This window comes from Pipra filicauda, unplaced genomic scaffold, assembly GCF_003945595.2.
Source record: "Pipra filicauda isolate LSUMZ 115617 unplaced genomic scaffold, ASM394559v2 scaffold304_size882533_pilon, whole genome shotgun sequence".
Lineage (NCBI taxonomy): Eukaryota > Metazoa > Chordata > Aves > Passeriformes > Pipridae > Pipra > Pipra filicauda.
In genome coordinates this window covers 170,358-194,317 of record NW_024104426.1, presented here as the reverse complement: position 1 = coordinate 194,317, position 23,960 = coordinate 170,358, and the positions used below count along the sequence as shown (strand labels likewise).

The 23,960-nt window shown below is 49.5% G+C and overlaps 1 protein-coding gene across 2 annotated transcripts in view; it reads right to left on the bottom strand.

Annotated features, from left to right (window-relative positions):
- The window catches only part of DAAM1 (dishevelled associated activator of morphogenesis 1), a 95,646-nt gene that overhangs the window by 31,198 nt on the left and 40,488 nt on the right, over positions 1-23,960 (bottom strand). For both annotated transcript variants that reach the window (XM_039383317.1, XM_027711773.2), the window contains exons 4-5: positions 11,180-11,269; positions 1,318-1,389 (exon numbers count right to left, since the gene is read on the bottom strand). In XM_039383317.1, coding sequence (XP_039239251.1) covers positions 1,318-1,389; positions 11,180-11,269 — 162 coding nt within the window. The remainder of the gene's footprint in view (positions 1-1,317; positions 1,390-11,179; positions 11,270-23,960) is intronic.

Here is a 23,960-nt window from a genome sequence, read left to right as displayed (position 1 = left end):
CAGGCAGGAGGCATCCCAACTCATGGGCTCTGGATGTAAATCCTGTCATGTCCCCTACAGCCCAAAACCCTCCAGGAAACACGCTTTGTAAAGGAAAGAAGTAAATACATGCATCACAGTGTCCTGAGGTGTCTGGCTGAACCCTGCTCAGAGATGCTGTGGGCGACATCTGGGTGACGTGAATCTTGATGTATTTCCAGGGGGCTGTGAGGGTGCAAGGGGCTAAGCCCATGCTGATTATGGCCCACACAGGGAAGGTGCTAAATTTGGGCAAGTGAGAAGGAGGGGCACTTTAGCCTCTCTCATGCAGCCCAACAGGTACCTGTGTGCCTCTGCAGAGGAGGCAGGGGCTTCAGGGGACACTCCACAGCCTGGAGGGGATGGAATGCTGCATCCACACTTGGGGTCAGCCAAGTGGGTGCTGCCAACCCTGTCACTCCCACGTCTCCCAGTGCAACCCACCAGTGTGTATCTGGGTTGGGGACAGTGGTTGTATGCACAGGAGGCATCTCCCACACTGGATTCTGCTCTCCAGATGGTGCTGGAGGCTGGGATTTTGACTCCTGCACCTGGGTAGCACAGCTGCCTGAAGCCCTGGGCATGCACGGGCTCACTCCAACTCATGCAACCAAGGTCAGAGCTAAAGCAACACCCCGGGTGCTTCCTGCACCACCCGACAGCACTGGGCCCTCAGAGGTGTCAGGGTGAACCCTGCCAGCACCAGCTGAGGCTAATCCAAAGCAGAGAGAAAGGGTCCCAGCAGATATAAGGAGCTGTGCTGACCCCTGCCTTTAACCCAGCTCCTCTTCAGCAGCGCACTGGGGAGATCAAAGACACCCTCCAGGCATCTGGCAGGCTTTGATCACAAGCCCGGCTCAGGGCTTTGCCTGGCTGGCAGCCCATGGCCAGCACTGCATGTTCCTGCCTTCCTGGAGGGGAGCAGTACATTCCCTCCTGCCTCAAAGCCCCCTGCTCACCCCTCTGCCCCATCCCTGGAAGTGTTCAATGCCAGGCTGGATGGGGCTTGGAGCAACTTGATCTAGTAGAAGGTGTCCCTGCTCATGGCAGGGGGTTTGGAACTGGATGATCTCCTAGGTTCCTTCCAACCCAAACCATCCTATGATTCTGTGATTATATGAAAAGCCCTGTGTGCTGTAGGAGCATCTCCACTTTGCAGCTGCACCTGTTGGTCTATCAAATGATGTTGCCTCTACAAACACTGGTCACCCTCTCAGACACAGCACTGACAGATTGTCACCACTGTGTTGCTGCCCTGCGTGGGGTTCACAAGCACCAGAGCATTGGGGAAATACTTACAGCAGCCATTGAATTCAGCTGATCAATATAGAACTCTGGCCAGCTGGTGGCTCCTTTGTTTTCTTCCTGGTCCTGGTGGGGGATAAAAAAGTGAAACAAAACCAGAAGATTAGTAGAATAGTGTTAACGTTCCTTGCCCTTCATGATCAACCACCTCTAAAGAGCCCTTTGGCTCTTGCAATACTTTATATGTGTGACTTTCTACATTCTGAGCTCGCCCCTGACAGCTCCAGCTATGGGAACATTATCTGATTTATTGAACTAGCAAACTTTATATATGATTACACCATCTGCCTGTGACCAAACATTGCCCCAATGATACTGCATCAGTCTTGTGACCATCAGCTTCAGAGAAACCACACTGAAATTTTATATCCAAACTTCTCATTTCAACTCTACAGTGCCCCTGAAGCTTTGGCTGCCAAGCCTTGATGAATATGCTTTGAGGGGGGAAAAAAAGTCTTTTACAAGCAATGGAGAGTGTTTAAACGAGACATGAACTAGGTTCCACTCTTATCAACATCCTAAGAGAGACTCCAGGCACAATAGACAATTCCTCTGGGGGCTTCATAAGTCACTAGGAGGGAACACACACCTGGCAATGTGCCCTGTTAAAGGATGTCACCTCTGGGCCTGTAATCTTTGTCACTGAATGATGCAGCTCTGCATTTGATCATCCTGGTCTACAATGCCCTGAATCTGTCGTTACTCATGAGGGGTTTACAGGTTCTACCTTGTTCTTGTAGGATATGGCTGAAGGACCTCTGAGCCCAGCTCAGATAACTAATGCAGCATGTCCCCAGGGACTGCATGAAGCAGGCAGAATTTGAGGGACTATTTCAAAATCAACCCTTTCCCCCCCCTTTACTTTCCTAAAAAATGTATATCAAAAGAAGAAGAGGGTTTCACAGCAGAAATGCCACACAGGTCTAGGCTGGAGTCAACAAATACTACACAAATCCCAGACATCTTCCATCGGTAACCCTCCTCAGTTCTGAGCCTGACTCTTCCCTAACTTAGGAGATGTTTGCAAAGCTCATCCTACACCATGATTGCCTACGATGGTGGGAGCTGGACGACCTTCTCATCTGCCCCCACGTCTGTGCATGCAGACAGCTCCCGATCCCCCGGCTGATCTCAGCGAGCCCGAGGAGCAGAGTCCCAAATATTTACCACAGCTCAAGAGGTATATGCTGGAAATGTTTGTGCATCCAAACTTCCCAAGGTGCAGTTTGCCAGGACAAGGACACACAGAGTCAAGGATAGGTAATTCAGATGAGACTCAACTCGCCCCCGGGCAGCACAGCCTGTGCCCACAGATCTGACCTTTGGCTTTCACTGTGCCTGGCTCCAGGGTAGGGACAAAAGGAGTTTGAGAGTAACAAGGGGCCTGCAAATCTCTGCCCTTTGCTTTCATACTTCTCCTGACCCCCACAGTGCCTCAGAGGTGCCAAAGAGTTGGGGTGAGGCTCAGGCCACCTGTCAGCTCAGCGTCGATCCTGTCTGACACGGGCAGCCAGGTCTTTCCAGTTCTTCAGCTGAGCCTTGTGCACATGTGCCAGCCCACCCCTCCGAGCTGTCTTATGCTCCAGATCCATCAGATCCCATGCCATGGGAAAGCTCTGCACAGAGCTTGTGGGCATTTTGATTTTCCCAGCTTTTCTGCCATGCTTTAGAGACTGGCATGCAAATGGTACTCCAGGGGACAGCGGAGGTGGGACACCCACATGGGCCTTGAACATGGTCCTGTCACCTCCTGGAGATGTCAGTGGAGGTCCTCCCCATCACCCCAGGATACCATCAGCATCTCTTGTAAGGAGCAGTGGTCCCAACAGAGGCACCAACTGGGAAAGGTCCTTACCACACCACAGTATCAAGAGGTGTCCAGATGCACCCAGTCAGGAGATTGGTGCAGGGAGAGAGATCCATGCTGAGGAATGGCGAGGGAAGGCAGGAGGGATGGGTCATCCCACATCCCCGGACCTTCCCACGTGCTGTGAACACCTGTGAGGCAGGCAGGGATCCGGACCTGCTGCTCCTTTAGGGTTGAAAAGAAGCGGTGGAGCAAATAAAGGTCTCCGGGGGGCGGGGGGGGAGGCTGAACAACAAAATTGGCTAAACTGCTCATTTATAATTAACGTGCTGCATTATAAATATTTCCCTTTGCTCGGCTCCCTCGGGCTCTTGCATTTCCTCCCTGAAACCCCCAATTTAGAAAGTGCTCTCAATTAAGTGCAGCAGAACCTCATTAATTCCGATGAGCAGCTGGGCAGGCTCGTCGGAAAGCAGCTTCCCAGCAAAGGGGGACTGAACAATAAAGCAGGCAAAGATCAGGGCACGGGCTTCCCTCCCCTCCGCTCACTGCAGGACGTTGCTCAGTGGTAATTACTGGGGCTAATGGTCTACAGCACACTGATAAGTGTCCTTTGGTGTATTCCTGGTGGCAAAGAAATCTCCTGACAAAGCGACAGCCTGGAGGGAAGTGAGTCACAAGGCTCTGGTCAGCGCCAGGAGGAGGGAGGAACCTCTCCAGGCATCAGGGTTTGAAAGGGTGAATTTTTAAGATGGTTTCCCAGCACCCACGGTGGGTTTTGGGGATGTGAGTTTTGCAGCCTGCTTTTGGTGAAGGATGCCCAGGCACGCACAGCTGAGCACCTCCAACATCAGCTTTCCAGGATGCTCCACCACATCCTGCCCAGCTGGCACTGGGGAAATGAACATCACCCAGTTCCTTATTCGCTGGGCTGGGTTAGGGTCTTTGCTGTGTTTGCTCTCAAGCAGCACAGAAGTGAGGGCTGATCCAAGACCCCCTGGCAGCCAAGTGCGAGCTGCTCTTTTAGAGACAGGCTGATGGCTGTAATTGCAAAGTGCAGGGACAGGTATCCCCTCTCCTTTGTAACATTTGCATCAACATCCCTCACTGTCCACTGGGAAGTAGCTCCAACTGCCACCACACACGTGCTCTGCTGCAAAAATTAGGAAATGCCAAAGTTGTGCCACCAAGGGCAATCCTTGCTCTGTCCCCCACTTTGTTCCCACCTGCTACCCCCACCTACTTCTTCTTTCCAGGGCCTGAATAAAAAAATACAAATCCCATCAGCTGCAGCCCTGGTGTCACCTCTGAGTGCCCTCTCCTCACCTCTGCTGTCCCTTCCTCCACGTGTGGGGCTGACAATGCTGTCACTTGACTGTTTTGTTCCAGGGTGGCAGTGGCAGGGGGCCGTTGTGATGTGAGCCCAATAAACAAGCTCCATCCCCTCTGTCAGGGCCGGGGTGCCACCGGAAAGCAGCACCCAGTGAAGATGCCTCATTAGCAGAAGATTTTCCAAGCAAAGGTCATGGATCTGCCAGCTCCAGACATCCCTTTGTTCTTCCTGGGGAGGAGATTCCATGCTCCCCAGCCCTGTCATGTCTTGGTTACATGCCTGACACTTTCACAGCCTACGTGCCTTCCCCTCAGAGTGTCGGCAGCTTCCACAGCCAGACTGTCCTTCTCTTCCCAGTGACCAGCCATGGGACAGAGGAGGTGGTGGCTCAGCCAGTAGTAGCTCAAAGCAATTTTCAGGCTGGTCTCAGGCATGTTTGGGCACTGTTATTGACACCTGGAAGGTGCATTTCCACAATCTCCTGCCACTCTGACCTGTAGGAATGCAGCTGCTGGGAGCAATGCACCCTCCTCCTCTCAGTGTGTCCCCACTATTGTGGGGAGAAAAACACCTGTGATGCTCCTCAGTGCTTTGTCACACCTGCTTTGCTTCCAAATCAAGCTTCTGGTGATATCTTTCAGATGCCCAGTCTGCAGGTGACATCTCCATCTGATCCAGCAGCCTCCTTCCCACACTCACAGCTCGTGTGGTGGTGATGGATCTGGAGCTGCTTTGGGATGACTGAACCTCAGACGGTGGCTGGCTGATTTCCCCACCCACATGATGTCCAACACACTCAGTTAGATCCCACAAGGTGAAACCAGTCAGAAGGAAAGGGCTGGCTCAGAGCAGCCAGCTCCAAGCAAACCCCGAGAGCCCTTCAGTGACTTTTCTCCCAGGTGGCTTTTCTCCCAGGTATCAACTGATATCAAGGACAAGAGGAAATGGCCTCAAGTTGTGCCAGGAGAGGCCTATACTATGAAAATTTTCTTCACTGACAATGTGGTCAGGCACTGGAACAGGCTGTTCAGGGAAAGTGGTGGAATCACCATCCCTGAAGTGTTCAAAGAATGTGTGGATGTGGCACTTGTAGCCATGGTTTAGTGGTGGACCTGGCAGTCCAACCTGGGTTAAGGCTGGACTCAATGATCTTAGAGGTCTTTCCAACCTTAATGATTCTGTGATTCTATGACTTTGATGGTTCACCTCCCTCTTGGCACAACCTGCACGGCTGATCTGCCCCAGGAGAACTTCATTCCAGGAAAGTCACAGCAAGGGGTTAAAAAAAATCCTCTTCAGTTGACACCTGCTGCAAAACCAGAAACAACACCCTTCATTTTTCCACATTGTCCTGACATAATTTTTATTTTGCAGTGTTCTCCACCCCTCCTTGCTGCTACGTAAGGGCAGAGCAAGGCAAAGCTGGCAGCAGCTGGCAGCCCACCACATTTTGTCAACCCCTCCCTGCCTGCCAGTGGTGGATGATCCACCTGGACACTGTCTGCAATGTCAAAAGGGAAGTAAGCAGTGGCATGGATGGGTTTTAATGACAACTGTTTTGCAGCGTGCACAAGACATTTAAATCCAACCCAGCTCCATGAACACAGCCAAACTCTGGCCAGGCACGTGCTGGTGGAGGTTTGGGCCCACAACAGCCCTTCAGGGCTCCCTCATCCCTCCAACTGCTCGGGTCATCCACCTAAATGGTTGAACTGAAGCTGCTTCCCTGTGGAGCCAAGCTGCAAAGGGCTGGAATTTCATCAGACTCTCCCCAAGTTGGGATCTCAGGGTCTGAACCAGCCCAGCCCAGCCCACTCCAGTTTTCCATATGCTAACACTTCCTATACCCTCTCCTCTAAAAATACACACATGCCCTCGTACGCTTTTCCCAGGGTTTAAAAATTATGCTCCCCATAAGCAAATACAGCATGACCAGATGCCTTTCGTAGTCAGCTGGTTCATTGTTTGAAAAGCTTCGCTTTAAAATCCAAAAAGATTGCTAACAGATGCATTTTTTGGCTGGAGAGGGAGAAAAACCTTGCTTAAACAAAAGTGTGTTGTGATTGGAACTAAAAAGGGAATTACCTTGAAAGACAAAAACTATAAACATTTCCTAGTGAATACCCCCAGCCATGCAAACAGCCAGTTTCTCTCGGTCAGCCCGAGAAAGTGACACCAGAGATGGTATTTCAACCTGCTGCTGCAATAACAGCAGGTATATCTGGATGCTTGGAGGCCATGAAATCCTTCTCATCCATCCCAGGTGACCCAGGAGCACGGCAAAATGCCAAGTTATTTTATTCTCCTCCCTCTGCATGCCACCTTAGCCAGCTTTTGCTCTTAGTTCTGCTACTGCAGCAAAAATATATAGAATTGATGCTTTTTAAATGATGGAAATAGGAACACAAGCCCCACGAACGAGCTGCAGGACTGAGCAGGACAAGTGGAAGAGTGAGCTGGAAAGAGAAGCTCTGTGGGGGGAGTGGGTGGAAGGCGGAGTTGGAGGGGAAAGAGACTGCCTGGCTGGGAAATAGAGGATTACTGGAGAGCCATCATTCATTTCCCTATTTATCACATTTTTCCCCATCCTCCCCTGAAAAAGCACCACTGCTGCCTTTTCCTGCTGCAAAGGGATCTTGGTTTTATAACTGATGTCTGAGGAAATTTTAGAAGCAAGTTCTGCTTGTAGGGGACAGTTTAACACTGCTGAGAGCAACACACCCAGTGTTAGTGATGCCAATGGGTTTTCAACGCAAGCTTAAAGAGCATAGCATCACTTGGCATCCCTGCAGGTCATTTTTCCTCTACCCTGACTTTAGAGATGCTCAGCTGGATCCGAAGGGAAAGGGGCAGAGTCAGATTTTGTATTTGCATGAGCTGGTTTTCACTACTGATACCTTCCACCTGGTTATTTAAGCTGAGCTTCTGCCTGAACACCCTGTATCTGCCCAAATTTCCAGGTCCATAAAAACCATTCATCAGGCTGCTATAACAGCTTGACATGACGTACACGGGCTGGCAGGAGCCAAACCTCCTGCAGACAAGAGGTGCTGCAGACTAAGCACAAAGGGTTAATCATTAACTCCCTTCGGAGCGTGGCCTCTGGAAAAAGGCCATCCCGAGTAACCCTCTTCCACCGAGGCAAACCCACAGCCAAAGAAACAGTAAATCTGGAAGCCCTCCTGCTTCCTCCCTGCGCTTCCGAGCAATATCCTCTCCTGGAGAGCGGGGCCAGCAGGGAGTGAAGTATTTTGGGATGAGGTATGAAACGAGTCATCGTCCAGAAATACCACTTCTAAAAGCAGATTTCATCCCGCTGTTAATGCATCTCCGCCTTTGCATTTCCCTGCTTTATTCCAGGCGTAGAGGGGGCTGACGACTTCAAAGAAGGTCTCTCCAATAATCTTTAAATCTCTCTCCTGACCCGAGCACTGCACGGCTGCTGGATTTAGTGCAGGCTTCAGTTCCTGCCCGGGTTGCTGCCGACAGACTCACCAGCCCTCATCACGAGATGCTTTTCATCTCTAAGCCCCCCTGAGCATCACAGGGGGATGCAGGTGGCATGGGACCATGAGGAGTTCATCCAGAGCAACCCCCGGCTCTGAGCACGGTCAGGGCTGGGATCAGACCCAGTGTCTCCATGGATGGAGAATCAGGGAGGACAAAGCCTCCACCCTGCCAAGCCAGTACTGTGGGCTGGGATAAAAACAGCTGCTAGCAGGGCAGAGAAACCAGGATACAGGGCTGCAGGCCAGGGGGGAATATTCCAGGGAAAGAAATACGCCTGGGGAAATAGCTGGTTTTCTCCTATTTCCTCTCAACAGACACTGCCAAGGCCAGGTGCTGTCAGGTCCCTTTCCAGGACAACCCAGCAAAACAAAATGTCTCATTTTCTCAATGATCCTGCCTATCATGGGAATATATAAAACATGCAACATCTGGGATGCACTCTGGAGTGCTGAGTGTGGTGGATGACACTGACAGCAAAGCAGAAGCATCAGCCAAAATTGGCAGCAGAGGAAAGAGCAAAAACTGCTCAGGGGATAATTCTGGAGTGTTGGTAAGTCAGACAGCTGCCTGTGACTGATGTCCACCTTTGCCAGCCTGCTGGGTCTTACCAGGTGAAACTGGGTGTTACCAGCATCTCAAGCAACAACTTCCTGCTAAACACAGACGGGCCAAAGGGCTTGGGAGCATCCTGGACATCCCAAATTGCCATCACTCAGACTGCAGCCAAGCTAGGACCACTGTCTTGCCCCCAGCTCCACTCCCCTGGCCAAAATGCAGACACTGCTCTCTGCTAGAGAAGTCCAGCCCTCTCCTCGATGCCAGGCTACTACGTAGGTGATTTGTCCCCACAGAAACACAAGAACAAGAGTAAGATTTACCACAAGATGCCAGGATAGCAACTGGTGTTCCTACTGCTCATCAGTTCTCATCACACAGGGGCAGGACTGCTTAGAGCCTGCTGTGCACAGACACATGTTCTTCAGCCCATGTAATTCGTGGTTTCCTCCACTGCTGGAGCCTTCATTGATATGGTCTTGCTCATTTTTAATTAAAAAGTAGGACAAATGAATTTGCCTCCACCAGCACATCTCCATCAAAGCAAGCGATGACATGTATGCTCTGGAGATTATGGAGACGGCATCACTAGTAGGGAAGGAGCAGCTGAGAGCAGCCAGAGGAATGAGGACCAGAGCAGAACTGCAGCCAGAATCCAGCCTCAGATGGGTGCCCAATCTGAGGACCTCTGAGAATGCCACAGGGTGCTCCTTCCTTCGACCCCTCCCCGTGAGCAGGGAGTTTCGCAGCTCAGTTTTCAAAAAAAAAACACGAGCGCAAGGAGGTTCTGAAACGGGAAAGAGCCACCATCAGCTCCATCTAAACCCTCGCTCAGGAGATTAGATAGAAGGTAATCTCCACTCACAATAATAATTACAGGGCTTTGCTTGATTTAAGTCTGTGTTGTCTCCCATTATCCAGACACACCAGAGCACGGCTCTGCTCATCCGCCAGGCAGTGACGAGCGAGCATCCCCTGCCCATTTTCTTGTTGATCCAGAGCAGTGCCTGTAATTTGTTAACATCCCTTCTCCCCTCCGATTTAAATTGCGGGCATGGCAGGCCTGTGTCTAACAATAATACAGGGATTTCAGGGGTATTTATGAGAGGCTTAAAACTTAATCCTACATGAGCAAGGTAAGCCTGCTCTTGGCCTGAAACGCGGCTGGAAAATCTGGTGCCATCGCTACAGCGGGAGAAAAGAGACATTAATGGCAGCGAGAGCCCTTCGAGTGAACCAGCACTGCCCAGACACCTCCTGCAGCCAAGTTAGGGGCACAGCATCAAATCTGGGAACTGAACTACAGAATCCCAGCATGGTTTGGATTGGCAGGGACCTTGAAGATCAATTAGTTCCAACCCCTCTGCCATTGTGACACCTTCCACCAGACCAGGTTGCTTCAAGCCCCATTCAACCTGGCCTGGAACACTCCCAGGTATGGGGCAGCCACAGCTTCTCTGGGCAACCTGTGCGAGAGCCTCACCACCCTCACAGTCAATAATTTCTTCCCTTTATCTACTCTAAATAAACTTCCAGGTTAAAACTTCTATCCCTTGTTCTATCCTACTGCCCTACTATAAAGTCTTTTTACAATCCCCCTTTAGGCACTGGAAGGAGCTCTAAGGTCTCCCCAGAGCCTCTTCTTCTCCAGGCTGGACAACCTAAACTCTCTCAGCCTGTCCTCATAGGATAGGTACTCCAGCCCTTGGATCATCCTCGTGGCCCCCTCTGGACCTGCTCCAATTGGTCCACGCCTACAACTGGGGGCATTTCCCTCGCAGGCCTCAGCATCCTTCCTTGAGGATTTTTGACACATTTCTCCCCACAGTGTCATGTCCTGCAAGATCTCTGCTTTGGCCAAGGCTGGGAGGTAATGCAGTTTCAACAGAGATATCTGGAGGTAATTCCTGCGCCAGCATACAGGAGCAAAAATGTTCAGGTTACCGAGGAAAAACAGAGTGACTTTGGCCACCTTGCAAGTGGGCAGCCTGTGGTACCAAGACAGATCCATGACTCTTGAATCAGCACAGTCTCAGTTACACTGAGGAGCCCTGTATTGCCCCAGGAGTGACACGGCTGTACCCTAAAAGCAATCCTCGTGCCCCTAGGCCGAATCCCTCGCAGGCTGTGCTGCACGACTTCCCCAACAGCATTTTCCACTTGTGCAATCCTCTGGGAAGAGCCAGTGAGAGGACAAAAAGTCATACCCAAGCCTGTTTCATGGCAGCAAACAGGAAGCCCAGGGGAGAGGTAGGCTTTTGGGCAGGCTGTGACTGGGCTCCCAGACATCAGCAGAGAAGAGCAGGGCCATGACAAATGGTGACTGGAGCAGCGCCTTGCCCCTGCAGTGCCAATCTGAGAGCCCACAGAGTTCCATGTGGCTCTGCTTGTGCTGGCAGGGATGAGCATGGGGTGGAGGACACCGGTGCAGTGTGTGGTGACACCTCCTCCAGCCTGAATGGGCTGGGGAGGAAGGGCTCTGCATTCTGGAGACCAAAGACATTCCTTTCCCAGAGTCACCCCGAGGAACAGATAGACTTCTGTGACACCCCAAATACCACTTGGCATCCCAAGAGAGGTGTGTCCCTCCCCACACATCCTCCTCACCCTGCACGAGAGGGAAGAGGCTCAGGACCCAACGAGTCTCTTACTTTTTTCTTGCTGCAGTAGATCTGCCACTTCTTCTCCGCCGGCAGCGCAAACATGGCCTCTCTGTGCTTGTCCGTGAGGTCAAGTTCATCCTGGAAAGGGGGGAAAAAAAACCACAAAACATGCAACATGAGCATACAAAGGGGTCATGGCACAGATACAATCCCCCAGATAAGCAGTGTAAATCAATCTGGGTCCACACCATAGTGCAACAGTGATCCCACAGGATCGCTCTGTGACTCCCGATTTGTCAGGGAAATGATGCTAATTCCCATCCTGCTGTTGCTGACCTTCCCCTGACTATGGGCTGTTGAGAGGATGGGGCTGCAAATTCCCTTCCCTTGTTCTTCCCAGGCAGCACCTTCACTGCTTTTAAAGGCTGCAAGTGTTTTGGAAAGGACATCCATGAAGCCATCACAGCTGCCCACAAGACTGCCTCACACAGAGGACTGAGACTCCAGGTGACTGACCCCATCTAAGACACGTACAGCAAAGAAAAATTCAAACAAGACCTTTCTATTTTAACATCACTGCTTCACTGAGCACCTCACCCCGAGTGGTCCAGCCCATTTCCATCACTGACACACTCATATCATCAAAAACTGCAGGTGTTTTGGCTTTTGCTTTGTTTTCCCATAACTAAAAATAGAAAGCTTTTTTCCTAATACCTACAGTTCATAAAGAGGTACATCCTCTCCATCAAAACTGGATCACGTACTGCCTGGCAGAGATAAAGCTGTTTACTGACTGAAGCCTTTATTGGTTTATCTGATGTTGTTTTAAAGGACACATCCATTTGCAACTTGGAGGCTCGGTTAGCAGTGTGCCCTCCGCTGGGATGCCCAAGTATTATCAAAGCCTCATCGCTTCCTGGTGCTAGATGTAGGTCAAAGCTTTTATCAGGGAACTAAATAAAACATTCAGGCAGGGCTGAGAGGCTCGTTGCTAAAGCCAACATTGATCTTTCAGCCATGGATGCCTCTTAAAATCACCACCATTGATGACAAACCTCATGCTGGAGTGGTTTTGGGGCTGCACTGAGATGCTGGAGATGCTGGAGATGCTGCAGAAGGACTGAGGAGAGCCCTGCCATGGCCTCCAGCCAACTCATCCCACTCAGACAGCAGATTTAAGTAAGGGGATCCCCATTAAAAATTACACCCTTCATGCCAGCAACTAAAAAGAGACCTGTTAAAGTTTCCACGCCTGAACAGTAACACTTATCAACTAAACCTGGTAGCTCCTGTACCCTCATCAGAGTCCCATTTGGGGAAGGCTGAGCAAGACACCTCTTGGAGAAGATGGGTCCCTGCATCAGCAAGTCTGCAGGCCACCAAGAAATTCAGCTGATCTAATCAAAGCTCATATTGCACCCAGTAGCCAGGGAAGGGAACCTTCAGCTACCTTGTAACCCAAACCCAGGGCCCTCCAGCACAACACCCAGTGACTGAGAGCTGCAACACCTCGGAAAGGCTTATATATCCACTGCAGGTATTGATTGCACTTCTTGGTGAAATTACTCCTCAAAAGGAAGGGTGTTGTGGAGCTTTTTCCATTGTATATGCATGGAGAAGCTCTGCCTTTTCCTTGACATTTTCCCCCTCATACTGACTGACTCTTCAAAACCACTATGCTGCACAGAGCTGATGCTGATGGAGCTCTGGAAGAAGACTTGGAAGACAACCTTAGAACAGAACTAAACATGCTGCTGTGACAGCGACTGGGAAAAAAAGCAAGGACTGGGAAAGCCTGAGCCCAATGCGAGATACACCTCATTCTCCTGGACCCAGGGAGGAGAACCTGTGCTAGGGACTCCTCCAAAGAGTGTCATTTCCAAATCTCTCCATGTTGTTACAATCTGGGAGGTCAGAGATTCATATCAAGCAACCAACCTCCGCCCCAGCCTTGGGCAAGTTTGAGTGAGTGCAGAAAACTGCTTCCATTGTGACCCCACTTTCTGGCCACGTGAACCTGATAATCAGGCATGAAAGCACCAGGCACACACATCTGTATGTGGCTCCTTAGGAAAATATTTTTTGAAACTTTCAAAATACCCATACCCTAGAAAGACATCTTGAGCAAACGCAAAGATTTATCAACCAAGGGAAAAAAAAACACCAAACTGAGCTGAAGCCTAAGCGGGAGCAAGAAAGGACAAAGCAGAAGAACATATTAGGTACTGGTACATGACAACGTGCAAACACATCCAAAAAAGGTGCAGAAATGCTTCTGAGTCTCACACAGTACATTTCATTGTGCCCCAGCTCTAACATGTTCAGTCACCGCAGCCCCGCATCACTCAACGACACCTACCTAATGATATCTTGCAGGATGCTTGGGAGAGGTGTTTAAATAAATACTGTGTGGCACCCAGCGAACACAAAAATCCTCATAATCAAACAGTGACTAACGACTGTTATCCTGAGCCGTAACAGTGACTCAACCGTGAAGAGTCAGGTCTTTGCTGGTTTTACGGGCAGGGGGATTCCTGCAGGCACCTCCAGCCCTTTGCTTATGCTCACTGATATGTATCTCAGTGCTCCTTCGCCCCAAGCAGGCTGCTCAGAAACTGCCCTTCAAACTCCAAGGAAGGAGAGGACAGGAACATCAGCAGTTTTCCAGGGGCTCACAACCCACCATACAAATGCAGCTCCGATAAAGGCTTTAAAAACTGCACAGTGGAATTGTTGCATAGCAGAGAAGCTGTGCAGAACCTCAAAGCCATACCTGCCTTCAATTAATAATCACAAGCTCGATAGTTAGGTGATTTTAACTGGCAATTCATTTTATGGGCCATTTGCAGTCCAAGGACTCCTGCTACAGTGTGCGATGTTGGCTGCTGAAGAGTGAGAAGATAAACAGTGGGTCAGTGTCCATCACCCTCACAGCCTTTACTTCAGCCTCCCCTTTCACAGCTCTGCCCCTTCCACCTGGCTGCCTCCCATGTCAGAATCTGCCAACTTCACTATTTTTAGTATTTTTTTGGAATCGGGTCAAAGGCACGTAAAATAACAGCCTCATTTTGCTACCAAAAGGAAGTCTCTGCCCAGAGTGTTTTTACTGGAAGGAGATACACTACTCTTAAATATTCATCACATACAGTTAAACTATTCACCTTTACATCAGGAAACATGTTTCCACATTAAATCTTCATTTGAATATGGTTTTCAAAAAATCTCATAGGGGAGCTTTGAGTCTCTCTGTGTAGTTTCTATTTCTAGGAGGTACAACAGTTCTGTACAGTTTGCTTTGCTGACGGCCCTCTGTTCTAGCCAAGAAAACCTCCCCCTCTCTCTGAGTACAGAAGGAGCTCCACTGAAGGTGATCCCACACTGTCCTCCTAAAGCTACCTTAGAAATGTGCACACTGTGAGCACAATCCCATGGGCCAAACAAGTTCTTATCAAGTGGTCTATACCTTTCCCTTGGAGGACACACAGTGGCATTCAGAGGCAGATATTGCAATGGTCTGTACCTCCCTGAGCTGGCAACTGGGAGTCTGGGGTCACCAGGAGTCCCCTGGTCCAAGTACCTGATCAAGCAAGGCCACCAGAGCCGTTGCCCAGGACAATGTACAGATGGCTTTTGAGTATCTCCAAGGAGGGAGACGCCACAACCTCTCTGGTTTGCAGCCACTGCAGTCTCCCACCACCTCCTGGCAATGCCAGATCGAGCCAAAAAGTGAGGCACAGCCACCAGAAGAAGTGTTTGGCCCTCCCAGCAGGAAAAGCATCAATTCCAGCCTCAGGCTCACAGCATGGTCCTCAGTGCAAGCTTCTGTCCCTGTCACTTCACTCACACCATGGTGGATGTTTTAATGTGCATCTCCCATGGGTTGACTTTAATGAGGGCAACAGCAGGAAGGCAGCAGGATGCTGCAAATCTCTTGACTTCAGAAACGACTCCCTAAGACTTCAGAAACAACCTCTAGGATGGGTTCTTGGAGTTGGGTGAGCCCGAGTGCTGCCCAGCCATGTCCACAACATCCTAGAAAGACCATCGTGGGGTTTTCCCCTACATCCCACAGGTCCTTCAGGCCACCAAACATTCTGAAAGAAGCAGCTGGAGAGCAGAGATTAAATATGGGACAACTCCCTATACGTGCATCTGCAATTCCAAAATATCCTTAGAGGTTGTAGGAAAAAAATATGAAAAACCTTTAAATCTAATGGACTTTTCTGGCTGACAAATTGTATAACTGTAGAACATGGAGGAGATGGGGGGGGTCATCCACTGCCATAACTGAAATCATGATTAATTAAAATTTGCTGGCTTGTTCTGGGTTTATATATCCATACATATATATGTATATAGAATCACAGAAAGGCTTGTGTTGAAAGGGATCTTAAAGATCAGGCAGTTTCAACCCACCCACTAGACCAGGTTGCTCCAAGCCCATCCAACATGGCTTTGAACACTCCCAGGAATGGGTCATCCACAACTTCTCTCTCTCTCTGCATTTACATATACATACATATGTGCATATATACACACATATGTGCATATATACACACAGATGTATGGAAAGACATCACTGGATCAACAAATGATCAACATAACAAAGAGCAAGTGAATTTACCTCTGATGGATGGATGCAGAGAGTTTAGAAACTTCTGTAAGACTACAGCACGTAAAGGCCAAATCTTCTGCATCCTCAATTAAAGCCTGAGAGCTCTGAGATTGTTTTAAAAAGGAAAAAAAATGGCAAGAAAAAAAAACAAGTGGGAACTTTTTGGCAACATTTGGCATTAGCTGGTCTAGCATGGGAATTAAAAAGTCAATACATAATGGCCTTCTGAAGCCTGCATCGGCTTCCTTTCTCAGGGGTCATATCACTTTTTCACTCTCTTCCAGGCATTCTTCTCCAAGTTCATCAATTTGATTTATCCCAGAACGCTGTGGTGTCAAGGGAAATGGCAATCAGCATTTTCTCCCCCTTTCCACATCTAATCTTCTTCCGCCGCGGGACGGCACTGCCCGCACGGCCGGTGGAGCAGCTGCCTTCCTGCCCCTGCCAGCCCTGCAACTGGCACACAGCAAACCTCAGAAGCTTGTTTCTGTTATTTTTAAGCCGTTTTCTTGAAAAGTAAGACATATTAATCAGTGGCTGTTACAGTGCGAACAAGCAGCCGCCTTCACACGCATCCTGTGCCGCAGGAGGAGCTCCTCTAGCTGCAGCTTTATTTAGGCAATTAGAATTCTCAGTGTATGCAGATTTAGATCAGTTGTTTTTTTTTTTAAAGTCTTTTATTTTTAGTATAAGTAATAAAAACGCCTCCTCCCTAGCACTGGAGCTTAGAAACAACCCCTCAGACAAACCAACCCCTGCTAATATTATCACTGTGTATTTTTAATTCACCCACGAGAACCTGCAGCTGCAATTACAGAACATGAACAAAAATCAACTATTCATATTTCTTAATGAATAAGCATAACAGATAGAAGATTATTATTCATTTTGCCTTTATCATGTAATGAATTTCCTGAATAAAGGAAATTGCTTACAGCAAGGGAATGAGTAGAAGCAACAAGGAATAATGTGGAAGCACTTCAAAGTGCTTATGCCTACTCAACCTCTTCCCACATTCAATTTTTAGTCTCAGATTGGAGAAGACCATAATCCACCCTGCTCAGTTATTGACCTGAAAGCATTGGACAGACATAAATAAAAAATGTATTCCCTTCTTCTTCTGCAGAAAGATTATGGCCATCAACAGCTGATTTAGCTCTTCAATAAACTCCAGCTGCAGCTGGTTCATGCTCCCATCAGTTCAAACACCTAACTGAGGCAGACAGCATGTAATTCTTTAATATTATTTAATTCAATTAATTATTTTAATAGGCTATAGGTTTTAAAGGTGCTTATATTTTAATACTAGTGTATTCTAAGAGAAGTATCTACTTAGGTTTCTCATTCTTTTTTGTTTTGATATATATCTATAACGTCATATATACTTTTTTTTTCACTTTATTTATTGAGCTTGGCCTCCTGTGACCTTTTCACTGACCTCATCTGCAAAACCTTTCTCCCATTTTAATTAACCCAGGATACTTTTCCAGCCTGAGTTATTGATCCACACAGTTTTACCCTGCAGAACACTCTCAGATCTAGAAGCCCTGCAGGTGCATCACCAGTGCACTTTTTCCAAACAGTCGTACATAAACCCTGAAAACAACAACAAAAAAAAGTGTATCAGTCCATTATTTACTACTGTGATAGCTAAAATGGATTAAATCAAATCAACCAGAGCCGGGGACAACTATCCTTTGGTGGATGCATCTCCTATCAATAAAGCACAGAGCTGGCAAACAAATAATATTTCAGATGTGAGTTTCTCACCTATTTAGAGAACCAAGGCAGCAGCTCCCTTTTCAGTCAGATTTTAGATACTGCCTCTGCTGTTGGCACCTCTGAGAGCTACTGAAGCTGGCAGTGAAGTCAACAGGTCAAGTGTGGCTTCGGATGTGCCTGACAGGGATATCTCATGTAAGGAAGCTGTGTATGGCTGGTCTGGGGCTAAACCATGCCAAGGTTTCCCCAGATAATGCCCTGGGAAGGGCTTCAGAAGGGTGCTGGATGGGAATTAGAGGCTGCAAAGCCCCAACCAACTTGACCCTGAAAGTTTCCCACGATGTACCACTGGGTCTGTGGGACCCAAAGGACGCAGCCACGGGAAGCAGAAGGCAGCTACAGCCTGATGCTGATGAGCAGTGGAAGATGGAAATGGACTCCTTGCACACACATGGCCTGGGTGGGACACAAGTGATCCTTATTCCCCCACAGCCCTGGCTTTAGTCACACCTGGCGTCCTAAAGACATTTTAAAGACACTACTCGGGTGCAAAACAGAGTCCCCCTGAGAGGAGTTGACTTCTGACAGAGGAGGGATGAGACTTGGAGCAATCCGGTCTAGCGGAAGGTGTCCCTGCCCATGGCAGGGGTGTTGGAATGAGATCATCTTTTAAGGCCCCTTCCAACCCAAATCATTCTGTGATTTCTATGATTTCAAGGTCTGACATCCAGCAGGATGCCTAGTGCAAAGCAGGCGTCGGACTGGCTTAGAGATGTTGAGTGTTGCAGGGAAAGGGAAGCTGATCGCTGTAAACAACAGTGTGGACTTGAACACTTGGAGCTGATGGGAATTAGGTCCACTGGGGGGCTCAGCAGGATCCTGCCTGCAGGGCTGTGGAAAGCCTCGGCTGCCAAAGCTGACCTCGGTGATGTTCCCACGCTGAGGAACACCCAGACTCTGCCAGCAACAGATACTACAGTGGTAGGAACAGCTTCCATTTGTACCTGCAAATGGATACAAGGCAGGCACAGACTATTCCCAGCAGGAACACTTCCAGCTGAGGTTGATGATAAATCACAACTCACGTGCTGCTCAATCCTGCTCATACTCCTCCAACAACACCACCCAACCATTGAGCAGTCAGGAAGAAGACTGCTGCTGGAGCAAATTCCCCATCCAAAGGGCCTGAGACTCCATGGTGACCTGTGCCAGAAACACTGAGCAAGTGCCAGCCAAAAAATCTTAATGCCCCAATTAAGGTCACCAGTGAGTTACCAAACGAGCTGCCCAGGCACCTCCCAGGGATGTGGCCTCCTCTTTTACGAAGTGCAAAGTGGAAAGCATTTAGCAGGTAGACCATATAATTTTTCCACTTCAGTTGTACTTCTCCTGGAAACAAAGGGGTTCCTTATGTTCTCTCTGCCTTCAGCTGGGGTTGACATTGTGCTGTAACACGGCTCCTTTGTAAAGTTACGAGTTGGGAACAACATGGTTTTTGGGCAAACCCCCACACTAGTTTGCAGCTGTAACAGATACTGCAATTACAGGACTGTTTCAGCTGAAATATAGCGTTCCTCGGTGGATTGCTTCACTCAGGGCCGGGGAATCCGTGTAGGCAGAAAACCCTTATTTTCTCACCAAGTAGGTGTGCAACTTCTCTATCAAATGCTTACCCATCAAAACATACATTTAAGAGATTATCTCTGAGGGTGTTAACTCCACGAGGTGATGAAAACCAGCGCCACGAGCAGCGGGCTGGGACAGGAGCGTGGCAGGTCCAGGCTGTTCACATCCAAAGAGCAGAACCTGGGCAGCCCGGTGAAGAGTGAATTTAAAAGCAGGCATTACTCAATCATTTAGTTTTCCTCCTTAAAAGTGATTCATAAGCCAAGGGAGCTTGGTCTTGGGTGACAGCAGTGGGATGGGATCAGGAACCTCACACTGAGTGTCTGGCCCTGGACAGACTCTGCAGAAAGGGGTAGTTTGCCCAGGACTCAAGGGCAAATTGTAATATTTTTTTCTGGGTACCAACCACATGCTTTTCTTTGCAGATATAGGGGAAATGGCTTTGGTCACCATTAAATGGCTCTCAAAATCCTCAAGTCCTTAATGCTGCAAGGACCAGGCAGCAAAATAGACAGCTGACCTGCAAGCATGAAATGCAAAGCTTGGCTTTGCAGCTGATCCCTCAGCTGCTACTTAAAAGCCGTGTTGTTTTGCAAGGCCCAAAACCTCATACTTTCTCCTTATTGGATTAGATACCGGGGAAAAAGCACATTACTGAAGTTCCTAAGTACAGCTGGGTATCACTAGCAATGAGCTCCCGACCTGGTGCTGTTACTGACACATAGCACTCACACTGACTGCTCCACCAATTTCTCCTCATTCTTGGACTGTTCTTTGCTCCCTGTTCAAGCAGCATATAAAATAGCAATCATCCTGGCACGGTGAGAGGAAGGGATGGCATGGCTCCACGGGACAGTTACACACGGAGCATTCTACCCAAGCACTGGTGAGCCACAGACCCGTTGCCCATCATGAAGCTTTCCAAAGGCAATAGAATTAATGTCTCTGACAGGGGATGCTATCTCCTATCTCCCAACTCACGGCATCCAGAGAGCGGCGAGGATGAAATGCATCAGTTGCCCCAAGTATAGCAAAAACAAATGCTGTGATAAATCTTATAAGCTGCCAGAGACCTTTTTATTGTTCCTCAGGCTCCCAAGTTTCCACTACTTCATAAAGCAGCAGGGAGGGATACAGCAGCCTTCCACATCGCGGGAGGGGAAGGCATAAAGCCCAGCACTTTGGAGACCATGTGTGAGTAAGGGGCAATGGTCTGCTCCCATCCTGAGCCTGGGGGGCTGAAGACACTGCACAGCCAATTAACTCCTGAAGCCACCTCCCCAGGTCTCTGAAAACTTCTCAGCTGCTGGAGTCTGCGTGGAGGGACACAGGGAAGGTTACCTGCTCTGGTTGCATAGGTTAAAAATGGGCTGCTGCATATCACAGGGAGGATACAGGGCTAGGGCTAAATGGAGACTGCTCTAATTTCTTCTGTGTCACTAAGTCAGAGCTGAAAAGTCTAAGAAGCCCCATTGGGAGCAGTAAATGTAATTTCCTCAAAGCCTGGAGAGGACAAGCATTGAGGAGCATCTGGGGCAGCATCTCCTCTGAGCCCATTCCTCTGCCCGCAGGGATTCAGGCTGGGAGCAAGGTGTGGGAGCACCTTGTGCTCCAGGGGCAAGCAAAGCCACAGCAGCTTTGGCAGCAAAGGCTCAGCAGCTCCTCTGAGCATTCAAGCTATCTGAGGAGTCACCAGAGCATCTCTCCCATACCGCTGGGATGGAGATGCTGCTGTGACCCAACCTTACTGTGAAGACAGTGAGGGGCTCTTGTACCCTCTCCAAATCAAGCCATTCCACCCCCCTGCCCGGTGCACGTCCCACGGGGCCGATGCACAGCACCACACACAGAGCGTTTCATTACAAACCTCAGGGTGACAAGGAGTGTTAAGCAGATATAAAGGACATCAGTCATTTACCCATCTGGTGGAAAGTCTAGTTGCTGGCGGAAAATAGAGAGGATTGTTACAGCAAGATCTACCATATGGCACCATTATGTGGAGCTTTGCAAGTGCTTTCTCTGAGCGTGCAAGCAAGATTTCAGCCTTTGAAGAAATGCTGTATTGTTAGCCTGGATACGCAGGAGCCTCTTGAAAGAAGCTGTGGCAGATGGCACAGCTTTGTTCCCTTGGTTCGCAGGCAGTTCGTGTAACCCCAGATTTCCTCATCACCAGGGCTGAGCAGCCCCACAGCACAGCGATCCTCCTGATGTGTCCTACGGGAGGACTGATGGCTCCTGAAACTCCTTAAATCCAATGGATGTGCCTGGCAGGTACCTCACCCCTGCACAAGGAAGCAAACACCGCCGACCCGAGCCGGCAGGGCACACCGGTGTCGATGCAAGGAAAGCTGCACAAAATCATAAAGCCCTGTCCCAGCCAAAGGAGCTGCAAATCAGTAAATCTCGTTGAAATACCCCGCTTTTGTTTGTGCCTCTCTGCCAGCACCTGCTCCTCCCTGGGTGGCTGAGCCTGGCCGGAGCCCCGGCAGGACAGCGGACAAAGAAAAGCCTTTCAGGCAGGGCCGGTGCCCGCTTGAGCGACATCCCAACAATACTCCAACAAAAACCATTCAGCCCAGGCGAGGGGAAAGGAAGGGAAAGGGAAAAGGGTCCTCCGGGAGGAAGCGGTGATCAGTCATTGACCACAGCAACAACATCTGCATCTGACCCGAGCCAGGGAAAAGCCCCAAACTGCTGCATATGGACGGCTGGGACAGGGAGCATCATCCCTGCAGCCTGGGATGAATAGCAGGCATTTCTTACAGGCTAATTGCTACACTTTGTACCTAGGCAAAAAAAAAAAAAATCCCCATTTATTTCCCTGTTGTTCCTCCCGAAAAACCCTTCCACAGCCACAGAATAACCCCCTCAACTATTTAACGATTCTATTTACCTATTCTAATTAAAATCCAAAGTGTCCATCTAACATAAAGCAGGCCAAAAAACAGACATCGGGGGAGCAGCCCAAGCCTTTAGCTGACCTTGGGAGTCACAGCTGCTCCATGTCCCTCTCCAGCTCAGGCCCTCATCCTCTGCCGCTGGCACGGGACAATCAATGATTTCTCATGCTACGGATGTTTCCTGCCTCAGACAAACAGGCACATTTAAAAACACGCGAAGCCCGGAGAATATTTTGCAGGATGGCTCTAAAAAGAAAGAGATTTTGCCCTCTGATTTAAGCAGCAGGCTGGGATTTGCAAAGCAAGGATCCTGCTTGGTTGTTGATGTCTGTGGAAGGACTGTCCATCCAGGTGACCAAACCCTCTGCTGCAATGTCCCCAAAGATACTCTCCATCCCAGGCCTGATAGCCTCCATCCCTGCCACTCTGAGTCCCTAAAGGGAACAAATGGGGCAGAAAAGTCACTATTAAGCTGCAAGAGAAGAGCTGGCCAAGGACCAACTCCAACTGGGAAAGCCTCCGGATTCCCTCCGACCCTTTTGACTTCCCTCAACCCAATTGACTGAGACAACCAAGGACTTTGGAGGGAGCCTTAGTCCCACAGAGCAGGCACAAGCCATCCCACCCTGGATGGCCAAGCATGACAGGCCGGGTGGCACCAAGTTCCCGCAGGCGTAAAGATCAGCCCGGTACCTCTGAGTGCTTTCTCTGTCTCTCTTCCAAATGTTACACAGTGGGTTTATACAGGAACAGTGGGAAGCCTTCCAAACCATTTAACTAATGCTGAAATTTAATACCCAACACCAACAGGTTACTGAGAGCAAGAAGGAGCTGTTGTAAGGAGGGGGGATTTGCAGCTTCCCTCCCCTGAATGGGAATCTGCCCTTCTGTGCCCATGGGGCAGAGTTTGGCTTCACCCTCCCTCCCACCTGGCGCTGGCTTGGGTCAAAATCTGCCTGTTTTGGGGGAGCCAGAGGTTGCAGCTGCTTGCACAGGAGCACGGTGGGCACCCGTTGTCCCCCTCCCTATATGATCTCAGTCCCCAGGGAGCCAGCATGGGTCCTGCTGCCAGCATGCCCTGGAGCAGCAGCTGCCTCCGAGCCTTTTTCTCACCCTTGGCTGGGGGGAAAAAAGTAAAAATCTCGGCAGCACAGAGCAAGGGCTGGAGAGCAGAGGGGCCATACAGGGCATGCCCCAGGCTGGATTGGTTCCTGCTGGGACTGCTGGGCTCCTGCCTCGCTGCACTCACAGTGGTTCCCCATGGCACTGCCACTGAACGAAGCATCTGGATGAATTTAGGGGAGACACTTTGGCAATCCTGGGCTGAGATGAGGGTGCCACAGGCTTGGTGGAGCTCCAGCACACGACCCTCCTGCACAGATGCCTGCTTCAGCCTGGCTGGTGACACCGAGCCGCAGCGCAACAGGCCTTTGGCTGGGGCATGAGGAGAGTGATCCATGGGAAAGAATTTCCCCAAGAAAACCTGATTTGGCCAAGTTACCACTAGACAATAACGTGAGACAGAGGCAGTCACTTCACCTGAAACAAACCCAACCTGACCAGTGGCAGTTTGCAGGACTGCTGCAAGAAGAGTCCTCCTTCATCCCCACTGTGCTGTGCCGGTGTTCTGGTCTGCCAGACATCTCATCCTGCCCATGGAGAAGGATGTCTAGGCAAAATGAGCCTTTATAATACAACCTGGAGCTCTCCTATACCAAGAGGCCTGGCTCACCAGAACCATGCTGCCTGGCATCTAATGGGATATGCTGTACCACCAAGTGTGACCAACCAGCATCATGACTCCCAGCTCCCTCTATGCATCCAAGCCCTGTAGGGAAACCCCATTTCCCTGCTGAACCAACTCAAAGTAGAACACTATCCATCATATCACACCAAAATGTTTTAAATTAGAGAAAACTAAAGTTTTTTTGGCTTTCGATTTTTTTTTTAATCTGTGTTTTTCCAA